Source organism: Mustela putorius, unplaced genomic scaffold, assembly GCF_011764305.1.
Source record: "Mustela putorius furo isolate JIRA1106 unplaced genomic scaffold, ASM1176430v1.1 tig00000827_pilon_pilon_pilon, whole genome shotgun sequence".
NCBI lineage: Eukaryota > Metazoa > Chordata > Mammalia > Carnivora > Mustelidae > Mustela > Mustela putorius.
The window spans coordinates 3,950,597-3,963,407 of record NW_025421489.1 but is presented as its reverse complement, the minus strand read 5'-3'; the positions used below and the strand labels follow the sequence as shown (position 1 = coordinate 3,963,407).

Sequence of the window (12,811 nt, the reverse complement as noted above, 5' to 3'; positions counted from 1 at the left end):
CTATAAAATTCAAGTTGACTTCAGTTCAAGTTCTGGCTCTGCCATTTATGAATAGAGTGACCTTACACTAATTATTTCTTTTCCACCTGAAAGGCTTATGGTGGGGATTTAATGATGCAATTAAATGCTTCATCACTGCTTGGCTCATATGGGCATTCAACAAATGTTAGTTATTTAGGAACATTTAGAAAGAGCCTAAGGTGGGGAGACACACACATAAACAAATAAATTACAGTATCTTGTGAAAAGAGCAGAAATAGAGCAAGTGTAAGGCGCAGTGATGGCAAAAAAATGAGAAATGTTTCACCATGTTTGGAGAAGCCAATGAAGCCTTTGTGGAGGAAATCATGACTAAGATAAAATTTGAAAGACAAATAGATGGTTTTTATCCTAATTAGGAGAGTGAAGGGCATAAAATGTCATAGTGTACTTGAGAATTATGCCCACAGTTTGCCATTTCTTTCCTTTTCTTTCTTTCTTGAGTGATTAGAGAAGTTATTGCAGTGTGAAGGAGTCAGCCAGAATAAGCTCTGGAATGCTAATTTAAGAATCTTGCTGTATCTCATCCTGCATGTGGTGGAGTGGTTGGGAGCCAGCAAAGAGGGAAACAAATTACAAAGATTACTTTGGTCATCTTGGAGAAGGTGGATTGAAGCTAGGATGAAGCTAGAGGGAGATAGACCTGTCAGAAGTCTTGTTAGATGAAATCAGGTAAAGGATGGTGACATTCAGTGCTTTAGCTATGGGAATGGAAAGGTGAGAATAAATTCAACACAGTTTTAGGGGAATTCACGTAACTGAGTATGAAGGAAAATGGTTCCAAAATGACATTCACAATTCATGCTTGGGTATCTAGATGGGTAGTGGTACCTCTTGATACATAGAAAAAACATATTCCTAAAGGGAAATGATGAGTTCAGGTGAGTAGTGTTGATATTTGAGATGCCTGTGGACATCCAGTTAGAGCTTTCCAGTAAGAGGAAGGATATGTGAACCTAGAGCTCAGTATTGAAGTCTACTGGGGAGCTATATATATGGCAGTTGAAGTCACAAAAATAAAGATCACCCTCGAAAAGCATATAGTATGGGAAGGGAACCAGGGACAGGACCCTGGGAAATATCAACACTTAAGTCTATATAGAAAAGACCTTAAATGGTGGTCATAAAAGTAGGAGGATCAAGAACAAGTAGTATCAAGGAAACCAAGGAAGGTGTTTCAAGAATGGGGTATTATCAAGAGAGTTATATGCAGCAGTGATGTCAGGAAGAATGAAAACCAAGAAACAGCCAATGGATAGGAGTAGTTTTAGCAGTGGGATCAAACCAGATCGCTGTGGTTTAAAGAGTGAATGGAAGTTAGTACATGTGGAAATATCAAATGTAGGCTACTGTTTTGGAAACTCAGTCAAGAAGAGAAAGAGAAAAATGGAATGAAGGAAATACAGGTTGAAAGGAGGTTTTTTGTTTCTGCTTTTTGTATGAGGCAAAGGAGAGACTTCACAGTATTCCCATATCGAAGGGGAAAAGGCTGAAGATCCAGGAGTGTATTATTTAACGCCCAATCCCAACCAGAAGATAGAAATCACAAGTTATTTGATAGAAAATTTAATATAAAAATTCTTAAATATGAATAAAGTTGTTTATCAGGTAATTTAAAAGGTGATATAAGGACATAAAGCGATATGAAAGAAGCAACTATAAGAAACATCTAACTCTCCTAGGGCTGGGGGACCAGCAGAGGCAGGCAAGGGATGGAGTTTTAAAAGTGTGATAGGAATTCAAGAGAGGGAGATATTTTTGTTTGCTTGCTTATTTGTTTTTTTGTTGTTGTTGTTGCTAAGATCCGATCAAAGAGTATTTTATGAAGACGGCATTTGAGCTGGGCTTAACTAAATAGAAATGAAAGAATGTTCCAAGAATTACACAAGTTGCACATGTCCTGGCAAATAGTAGATGCTTAATAAATATTTTTGAATGAATACAAGGCAAAATGAAGAGGGCCAATTGCCTTAACTGCTGATTGGAGGGGAGGGTGGAAGACGAAGAAGGGAAACGGAGGTCTAGGCCATTGGGAAGAATGCATGAAGAGGAAAGAAAGGCGGAAGGGGAGATTTTGAAGGGCCAAGATAAGTTCTGGGAGGGCAGACTAGACATCCTAGTGCACGCAGGGTCTGGGCCCTGCAGGTCTGCGGCTTCGTGGAGTCCGGACAGAAAGTGGAGATTTGTAAGTCATCCCAGGATTCTGGCCAGCCCTGTCCTGGGGAGAAAGCGGTAGCATCTCCGAGTTGGTGAATCCAGAACCAGTCCACAGGCGAGAAGCTGAGGCCGCACGCCTGCTGATTTACAGTTTGCACCTGCGCTCGCCTGCAGCTACTAGGAAGTGGAGGATTCTCCCGTCTATCCTGCCTCAAAGCAGTGGAGTCTGGGAGCGGAGGACGCCCGAGCTCCTTCCCTACGGACCCCTTTCTGAAGGCGGGACAATGAGTTCCTCTGGCTGCCGAGCACGAGCTTCCTGGGCGGAGGCGCGCGCTCCGCTGCGCGCGCAGCCGCGGCCCGGTGTCGCCTAGCAACCAAGAACAACAGTGGCCTAGGAGGCGCGCGCCAGCGGAGGCGGGTGCAGTTCTCCAGGTCCGAGGAGCCGCGGCTCTGAGGGATCGCCTGGCAGGTAAACGCAGGAGTGCGGCTGAGCAGCTACTCCCGCGGTTTGGAGAGGCCCAGGGCCAAGGTCCCAGCAGAACTTGGGCAAGGAGAAGGTGCCCCGCGGGTGGGGACATCTGGGCCACCTGAGGGAACGAACGAACACCTTGGAGGGGTTGTCGGTCCCTGCTCTATGCCCGCAGTATTAGACGGGGGTCGGGGTGGGCTTCCTAAGCATCCCGCTGCCTGCCACTTAACAGGTGACAAAACTGAGGCCCGGAGAGGGCATCTGAAAGATTCCGCTTCTTGACTCTCAGCAAATCAAGAAGCGAGTCCCCACTTGTTCTAGCCTTCCTCCTCCCCGTAGGTTTTCTCAAAAAAGATCTCCCCGTTAGACTAAAATTTAAAGTCGTGTAGTCCGAAAGTTCACCAAGAAGTACAAATAACTGGTACATTTTCGGGGGGGAAATGTGGCGCCTCTCTAATAATCGGGAAGATGCACATTTAAAGCAGATTTGTTTTCGTACCCAATGCCGTGAAGTTCATGCCTTTTCATTTATTTAGTTCATTTATTTTCCTTTACCTTAGAGAAGCAGGTGCAGAATGTGGGTGAACATTTTAGGTTTAAGGATGTTCATTGCAGACTTACCCGTAATTTCAGGAAATTGGAAACAAGTGCTCAGCAATAGGAGACTGTTCGGATAAATAGTGGGCTTTACAGTATTATTTTATTTTATTTTTTAAAAAAGATTTTAGGGGACACCTGGGTGGCTCAGTTGGTTAAACAGCTGCCTTCGGCTCAGGTCATGATCCCAGCGTCCTGGAATCGAGTCCCACATCAGGCTCCTTGCTCGGCAGGGAGCCTGCTTCTCCCTCTGCCTCTGCCTGCCATTCTGTCTGCCTGTGCTCGCTCTCTCCCTCTCTCTCTCTGATAAATAAATAAAATCTTAAAAAAAATAAAAATAAAAATAAAAAAGATTTTATTTATTTATTTGACAGAGATCACAAGTAGGCAGAGAGACAGGCAGAGAGAGAGGAGGAAGCAGGCTCCCTGCTGAGCAGAGAGCCCTATTCCAGGACCCTGAGATCATGACCTGAGCCTAAGGCAGAGGCTTTAACCTACTGAGCCACCCAGGCGCCCCTACAGTATTATTTTAAATGACATGATATGCTGATTCATTGGAGATGATTGGAGCAATAAATTGAGAATGAACTCTCTTGAACTTGTCCATCGGTTTAATATAGGAGGAAAATGGTTCCATTTTCCTACTATATTAGGAAGTTGAGAATAGGAGCTAGAAATCCAGGTAGGCTGGTAAAATCACTGTAGAAAACACACGAAAAAGGAACTATATTGAAATAGTGCTGATCTCCCTCAGTTTTTTCCTGAGTGATTCTTTTTTTTTTTTTTAAATCCAAGTGCCCTTCCTTGTTTTCCAAATTTTCTGTAACGAAATGTATGACCTTATAAAGTAGACAGTAGACACAGAGCTATACACTTAAACATGATTAAAATCACAAATTTTATAGTATGTTTATTTTAGCACAATAAAAGTCATCAATGGGCAGGTGGTAAAATAGTCAAGGAAAGCAGGTTTGCTTCAGTAGAAAGGATTTATTTTCTTAATTTGACATCTCTGAAGCTTTAAAGGAAAACAAATTTTTAAAGAATAAAATAATATAAGGTAATTTGGTTGTAGCCTGTTGATTTTAAGTAAAATGTTGAATTTACAAAGTTAAAAAAAAAAACACCTTAGGATTATTTTTGAGGTTTATTGCCTCTGGCTCTATGTCAGTTGTATACTTCCTCCTGCATTAACTGTTATGCTCAAGGTGGCAATAAAAACACAAACTAAATGCTTCCTACTTCAGGGTATTGCGTAGGAACAGCTCCATTGCTATAATCCTGTGTTAAGGCTATTCCAACCTCTGCACTCTTCAATATGCAATTATTCAAAGCCACTATCTTAAAATGGGAAAAATCAGTTCCTGAGTGAAAATCAGATTACCTACAGTAATTCTGAATTACAGGTGTAATTCAGTTCTCAAACACTATTCAGAAGCAGTTCTTATATAAATCAAAGTCTGCTGTATCTTGGAATTGGTTGCAAAGAGCTGTGAAGTCTCCTTTTCCTAGAGGTCAGTCGTAGGATAGATTTTCATTCATCCAGAATAGTTTTTGTGCATCTGCTTGGAATATTATAGACAAAAGCCTAGGGTCTTTGTGCTTGTTAAGCATCTATGAGATGATTTGAATTTTGAAAAAAATATTGCCTCTAAAATCTGAAAAGAAAATTGAAAAATTAATGTTAAATTTTTAAATTAATATTGTTACATTTGAAAACAGTTTTCTCATTTTGTAAGAATTTCCAAGTGCACAAACTGCTGAATAATTTCAAATGCTTAATTTCAAGACTTTTTAAGAAAAAATTGTATTTAATGGATAATGTGGGTACATTTTAATGTTCAATATATTGGATATAATGTGAGGTAGTGCATCACAGCATAAACTTGCCCAGACCCTCAAAGATCTTGAAATTTATGTGACCTGAGCTTGGGGATGTCATTTCAGAAGTAACTAGGAGTTTTTCTAGGAACATGTGGCTTTTAAAAATATGTGATAAATTAGGGTCAGTGTCCCTAATGCTAGGAGTTGCAGTTGTATCTTGACAGACTATCTGGACTAACTCTGACATTGTAGATTCTCTCCAAGGATTTTTCCTTCCCAGAATTTCTCTGGAAACTATAGTAATTTCCTCAAGACTAGTTTATACCATCTGAGATTGCACAAATGCCAAGCACAACCCCACAAGCTCTCATGGGAGAAAATTCAAAAGATTTCTGGGGTTATTCTAGCAGTCATCAACATCGGGAAAGTCCTCTGTACCCAAGTGGAGTTACTCCTCTGTGGTGTATCAACTGTGAGTAACAATGCTCTTGACGTTTTTCCTGCACAGTCAAGGACATGTGAGGTAAAAAGGGTCTTGCAAGCAAGAGCCCCAATTTCTCCAATATACAACTCTTCACATTCTGAGTTACTTTTTTTATTGAGCTATGGGTTATATTAGAGAAAACTTCTGGTTATTTGGGAAAATGACACCAATGTTAGTTTAGTATTGGTATGTCTTGGGTATTATATATAAAATCATACTCCCAGGAAAAACGGTTAATGATTTTTATAAATATCGAATGCCTAGTGTTCACCAGATACTCTCAGGATAGATCAGTGTGAGAAAGCAGTCCAAAATCCATCCTTTTGTGGCAAAACATTCTTGCAGATCTCAAAAGTAACTTGGATTTAGTCTCCCAAGCCCTCTAAGTGAGCTGTAAGCATGGTAAACTATTCCCGGTTATGTAAGTAAAAGTTTTGTCTCTAATGTATTGTCTTCCTTACGACCTGGAAGCCAGAACAAATGCTCAAAAAATTCCAAAAACACTGAGAATTTGAAATAAGAATGTAGGTAACATATTTGTACATGTACAATAATTTCTACATATATTAGTAGAAATACTAATATTAGTAGCATAGTCTCTTTTCATGTACAGTTAAAATGAGGAAATAAATCTCTTTCTAAGGGCATAGGTGACATAGATTTGTACATTGTATAAACAATGTACAAATGACCTTTTTTTTTTTAAAGCAGGCTCCACTCCCAGCCTAGAGCCCAACATGGGGCCTGAACTCACAACCCTGAGATCAAGAGTCAGATGCTTAATCAACTGACCCACCCAGGCGCTCCTATTTAACTATTTATTGCATCTTTTTCCAGAATGGGTAAAAAGATAAAGAAGGAAGCAGAACCACCTCCTAAGGATGTGGTAAGTATCTGATTTGAATATTATAGTAGCACATTAACAACGGTTTTAAAAATAAATTGTTCAAACAGTTTGGCACATACCAGTATATACATGAGTACACAATGGCAGAAGTCCAAAGTCTGACTAATGATAAGATTAGTTAGAGAAATCTAACATTATATAAACAAACATTTACAATGTTGTCATTACATAATTAGCACAATTAGAGAGTAATTATTAGCTTTTCCAGTATGTGGATGGCATGTTTATAAGCCTAGTTAATGAGCAAATAGTTTTGGTTTGTTCTTTTAAATATTTTAAATTTATATTTGCCTGTCTCTCATTAATGTTAATCATCCAAGTGCATTTTCAAAGATAACTAGAGTTTATGCTATAGCTATTAGATGGGGGTAGAAGGTTGTCTGAAGACTGCCGTTTGGACATCAGAAGTCTTGTATTTTCCAGTTCTATGGAGACGAAAGTGTGGGTTCACCCTCTTTTTCTATTCCCAATATTTGAGTAATGCATTTCCTACAACACGAAACCCTGTCTCTCTTTTTAAATTTTTTAAAAGGATTTTTATTTATTTATTTGACAGACAGAGATCACAAGTAGGCAGAGAAGCAGGCAAAGAGAGAGGAAGGGAAGCAGGCTTCCCGCCGAGCAGAGAGCCCAATGCAGGGCTGGATCCCAATGAGGGGCTCGACCACAGGACCCTGGGATCATGACCTGAGCCGAAGGCAGAGGCTTTAACCCACTGAGCCACCCAGGTGCCCACCCCCTGTCTCTTTTAAATCATGGTTTTATCTTATTTCTTTAAGGTTTATCAATTACTGAAAGATTGTGTTAAAAATAGAAAATGAACTTGGACAGTTTTCAGTGTGGAAACTTCTTTTGAAACAGACATTTGGTATCATTTTCTTCAAATAAAATGTACATAAAAAAGTGCTTATAGTCAGTTAGTAGACTCACAGGATTTTATAGTTGAGGGAAGCTGAGCTTAGCACAAGATCTTCCCAACAACACTGGAGTTTTGTGGTTACAAAGTGAGCTACATCCCAGCTCTGCCTCTCATGAGCTGTGTTATTTGGCACAGTTGCCAATTATGGCTGAGTTATTTCAGCTTTTCAAAAAAAAATTTCTTCAGTGCGAATTATAATGTCCAATTCATTTTGGTTGTTGTAGGAATTAAAATGAAATAAAGCACATCAAATTTTCAGTACCTGGCACATAGTTAACACTAGTAAATAAGACCTATTATTATGGGACTCCTTTAGACTCTGACACGGGCACACACACACACACCCTACATAACTCCTTGTGGATGATCCTTCAGTACAGTTGGGAACAAAGACAGCAGAAGCATCTGTCTGCTCAGGTCTAGGAAATCTTTGCAGAGATAGATGGTCATTGTGGTTCATGATACATTTTCATCATTCTAGTTGTTCTCCCTTTGGACATACTCCTAAAACATTCCAAATTCTCTTGTTTTTACATTACCACTTTTTATTGCAAAATAGCATTTTTTAAAAGATTTTATTTTATTTTTTAAAAAGATTTTATTTATCTATCTATCTAACTGAGGGGGAGAGACAAAGAGAACACTCAGGGGGAGGGGCTGAGGGGGGAGGGAAAGAGGCACACACAGACTCCCTGCCAAGTGCTGGGCTCCACACCAGGACCTGAGATCATGACCTGAGCCTAAGTCAACAGTCAGTTGCTTAACTGACTGAGCCACCCAGGTGCCCCAAGATTTTACTTTTAAGTGATCTTTATACCCAGTGTGGGGCTCAAGCTCACAATCCCAAGATCAAGAGTTGCATGCTCCACTCACTGAGCCCGTCAGGTGCCCCACAAAACAGCGTTATTGACATCTTATTACCGGAAAGTGGACTAATGAACACAGTACTTGCTGACGAACACTGATTAAAATTGGAATTAAGAGACTATTAAACAACAGAAATATTTGTCTAATACACTTTCTATAATTTTGCAGTGTATTGCAGTCCTTGCAGGGCACAGTCAAGGGCTTGAGAAACAGTTTTAATCCTAGCATTACCAGAAATCTAGCTCTTGTTTCCTCATGAGGTTCACGACAGCCTTAGGGACAGCCAAAGCGTGTGCAATGGCCAATGTCAAAGAAATTACTGCCTGTGTTTTCTTTGGGAGTTTATGGTTTCAGGTCTCATATTTAAGTCTTTAATCCACTTGAGTTTATTTGTGTGTGTGGTATAAGTCATCCGGTTTCATTCTTTTCCCTACACCATTTGTTGAAGAGACTGCCTTTTCCCCATTGTATACTCTTGCCTCCTATGATGAAGATTAATTGACCATATAAGCATGGGTTTATTTCTGGGCTCTTATTCTGTTCCATTGATCTATGTGTCTTATTTTTGTGCCAATACCATGCTGTTTTGATGACTATAGCTTTTGTAGCACATCTTGAAATCTGGTATTGTTATAACTCCAGCTTTGTTGTTCTTTCTCAAGATTACTTTGGCTATTTGGGATATTTTGTGGTTCCGTACACATTTTAGCATTATTTGTTCTAGTTCTGTGAAAAATATTGTTAGTATTTTTTATAGGGATTGCATCAAGTATCCCTTCATAGATGAATGGATAGAGAAGGTATGAGATTTATATATATATATATATATATATATATATATATATATATATATACACACACACACATGCACACACACACATACACACACACACACATATATATACATACAATGGAATATTACTCAGCTATAAAAAGAATGCAAAAACATGAAAGGACCTAGAGGGTATAATGCTAAGTGAAGGAGGAAATCAAAGACAGACAAATACCTAATGATTTCAGTCATACATGGAATTTAAGAAAAAACCAAATGAATAAACAAAACAAGAGACAAACAGAAAAAACAGACTTTAAATTCAGAGAACAAATTGGTGGTTGCCAGAGGGAAGGTAGGTGGGGGATGAATGAGATAAAGGAGATCTAAGAATACACTTATCTTGATGTGAAATGAGAAATGTACAGAATTTTTGAATCATACTGTACACATGAAATGAATATGATATCCTATGTTAATTATACTTTAAAAAAAATAGAGTGAGACACCCCCCCCCCAAAAAAAAGGCATGTTACAGTTACCAATGGTCCTTGACTACTGCCTTTCCTCAAGGTCCTTCCATCCTTTCCCTACTCTGACTTTATGTTAATAAAGCTGATAGATTAGTGTGAAAGTATGTAATCACTCTCTATCTTGAAAATTCAAATACTTCAAAACAGTATGCCACAGTTTAAGCTATCTGAACTTGGAATTTTTTCTGAGGTATAGCTCTTCAAAGTCTACAAATTTTTCTTGTACAAATTTTAAAGGAATACCAAATTTAAAAGATAAATATATAACTGCTTAAGAAAATAAACTTTCCTGTGTCAACAAATAACAACTTCCTTAAGAGTTCCTAAAAACATTATTTCCAAAGATTTGTATTTTTATTAGTCTTTCATCTACTATTTAAAATGGGTTATGGGGACAGAAAGAAGAATGATCAGTTATATGGTTAAAACAAAAAGCTCCCTTTGCTTTTCTTATTTTCTCATTGTCAAAGCATACATCTAATATACGCCTGTATGGTTTATTGACTTCCATTCTTTTTCATGAAATTGACTACTACCTAAGAAGATGCTTGGATGTGGGGAAGATACAGCTTAAGTGAGCAGTGTAAGATTCTGCCTTCCCACATCATTTCCATGTCTAGCTGAAAGGTTGTTTGTGATGCTTTAAATAAAAGGCAAACTTCCTGTAGAGTGATTGCATAAGAGAGTTACTAACAAAGGATCTTAGTAGACAATACTTAATATAAGGCAAGATATTCAGTGACTGAGAACATAGGCTCCAGAGTTATACTGCCAGAACCTGAATCCTCACTCCATCATCCATCGTTTGATCTGGGGCAAAGTTTCCAACCTCTGTCCACTCCAGTGAGGAGGTAATGATAGCCACCTCATATCTACTCGCAGCAACGAGACAACGTAGATAAATAGAAGATGCTTAGAACAGTGCTTGGCACTAGATAAGAATTTAGTAAAAGTAGTTATTTTGAATCATGTAGTTGAGGGTACTCTTCATTACTCTGTAAAACTTTAGAGTTTTTATGAATTGTCTAAGGAGGCAGGGAGATCAGCTGTGGAAGACCCTCTGGCCACTGAAGTTCCCGGTGGCCTGGGTGTGGCCATTATGATTCATGGTCAGGTCTTCAAGTCTATGAGCATTTGCTTAATACTTCAGGAAATCAAGTTTCAGTGGATAAATCCACAGCATCTAAACTCACTAGTCATGATGGTTCTGGAATCTCACTAAGTATCAAGTTAAAGAACATTTATTTTCATGCGTCAACACCTTTTCTCCATAGTTCAGTGCCATATGGGGGAGGAGTATTGAGTCAGAGCAACAGGCAATAACAGAACTTGCTCCCTCACATGGGCAACCAAACCCAGTTCCTTGCAAGAGTGGGATGGCTCCAGGGTCCTTTTTCTCCAGGACGCTTTCATCAACCTCAGAATGCAACCCTTAATGCTCTGACACCGACTGCCAAAATGGACTTATTTCAGAAATGGAGCTTCATGGGACTTTATTTTCCTGTCTTTTGCTCTCATCACAGATAAATAAAATGTCATAGTTTAGAGGTGCCTGGGTGGCTCAGTGGGTTAAAGCCTCTGCCTTCGGCTCAGGTCATGATCCCAGGGTCCTGGAGTCAAGCCCCGCGTGGGACTCTCTGCTCAGCGGGGAGCCTGCTTCCCTCCTCTCCTTCTGCCTGCCTCTCTGCCTACTTGTGATCTCTGTCTGTCAAATAAATAAATAAAATAAATCTTTAAAAAGTCATAGTTTAATGAAAATTATTATAAATTAATAAACATATACAAAACTGTATAAAAAATTATCAGCTTGCTTACCTAGCTCTAAACCTTTAATTTGGGTCATAGAGAAAACCAGAGACCATTTTAGCTGTTTTCATTTTCATTTTTACACGTTTTAGCAGATTTTAACTGATGTCTAGATGTTCTTTACTAAAAGTTCATACTAGAGTGGTAGTCTGCTTGCTTCTGTTTATCTCTCTTTTCCTGTGTCATTGGTTCCTTGTGACCTGAGACCACTGATGTAGTAAACACATTCCAGTCGACATCAAAAAAGCCTTTTATTTGCCCTTATTGGTACCATAAAAGTCACTAAACTGTCATGATTTATATACTTTCACTGAGTTCAACTTTATAATTTTGTATTCTTTTATACCTGTGCTAAAGCAGTAGTCACTGGCCACATGTGGTTATTTAAATTTAAATTTACAATAATTAAAGTAAAATCAATCAAAATTAACAACTAAAACTTAAATGAAAAATTCAGTTCCTCCATCACATTACACTTCAAGTGCCCAAAAGCCCCACGTGGCTTGTGACTTCTCTATTGGACGATGCAGAATCAGAACATTCCCATCATTGAAATCCTACTGGGCAGCACCGTTCTAGACAATCTTGTTTCCTTACCAGAGATATAAAAATATCTCTATGAGTCTATGGCTTCTCTAATTAACTGAGCTTAAAATTTCAAGTTTAGCCAAAATGCTTCCCCTTTATTACACTCTTTCTATAAATAACTTTTGTTCATCATTTATTTTGTACAGAGCGTGAAATTATAATTTCACAACCAGCTTGCTGGTGACTGACTGTGAGCTCCTCACAGGAAAGCAGATGGGATATGTAATTACAGCACAGTATTATTTATTTAGTTGTGTGGCATTCCGTTATAGCTATCATTTTATTCTCAGCACCCATTTTAATAAAAAATTACTATAATGTTGTAGGCTCTGTAGGAGAAACAAATATCATGCCAAGTTTCTCCACTCTCTGCCAAATATTGGTATTTTCCCTCTTTTAATAGCCCTCTAGATTGTGGCTTTCACAGTTTGAATCTTCCCTTTAAGCTTCTTGTAACCCATATTACCTTTTTCTTAAGGATGACCAGAAGACATGGCAAAATACTGAAGTGTTTTCTCAACCATTAAAGAAGGATTAAAGATATTTATGATAGTTTTAGTTTAAATATATTTTCATGTACTCCTTTGACAATTGTGGTCATTGTGTCATGACATAGCCTTGTTTTAATATGGCATATTTATTCACATGCTTATAAAGTCAGCTTTAAAAATATTGAAATACCAGAATAGTAAATATTCTAGTTGGTGGAAACAGTCACTTAACACATAATAATATAATTCAGATAGCAATGATCAATGAGGAAAAATAAAGTAGTCTATAGGGATGGAGAATGATCAGGCTACTTTAAATAAAATCCATGTCAGGGCAAGCTTTCCCAGTGGGGTCACA

The 12,811-nt window shown here is 38.6% G+C and overlaps 1 protein-coding gene across 5 annotated transcripts in view; it reads left to right on the top strand.

The window, feature by feature from the left end:
- The first annotated feature begins 2,528 nt into the window (after window positions 1-2,528).
- ARMC3 (armadillo repeat containing 3) overlaps window positions 2,529-12,811 on the top strand; it is a 91,855-nt gene continuing 81,572 nt past the window's right edge. For all 5 annotated transcript variants that reach the window (XM_013058918.2, XM_013058919.2, XM_013058922.2 and 2 more), the window contains exons 1-2: window positions 2,529-2,665; window positions 6,408-6,456. In XM_013058918.2, coding sequence (XP_012914372.1) covers window positions 6,409-6,456 — 48 coding nt within the window. In that variant the 5' untranslated portion in view covers window positions 2,529-2,665; window position 6,408. The remainder of the gene's footprint in view (window positions 2,666-6,407; window positions 6,457-12,811) is intronic.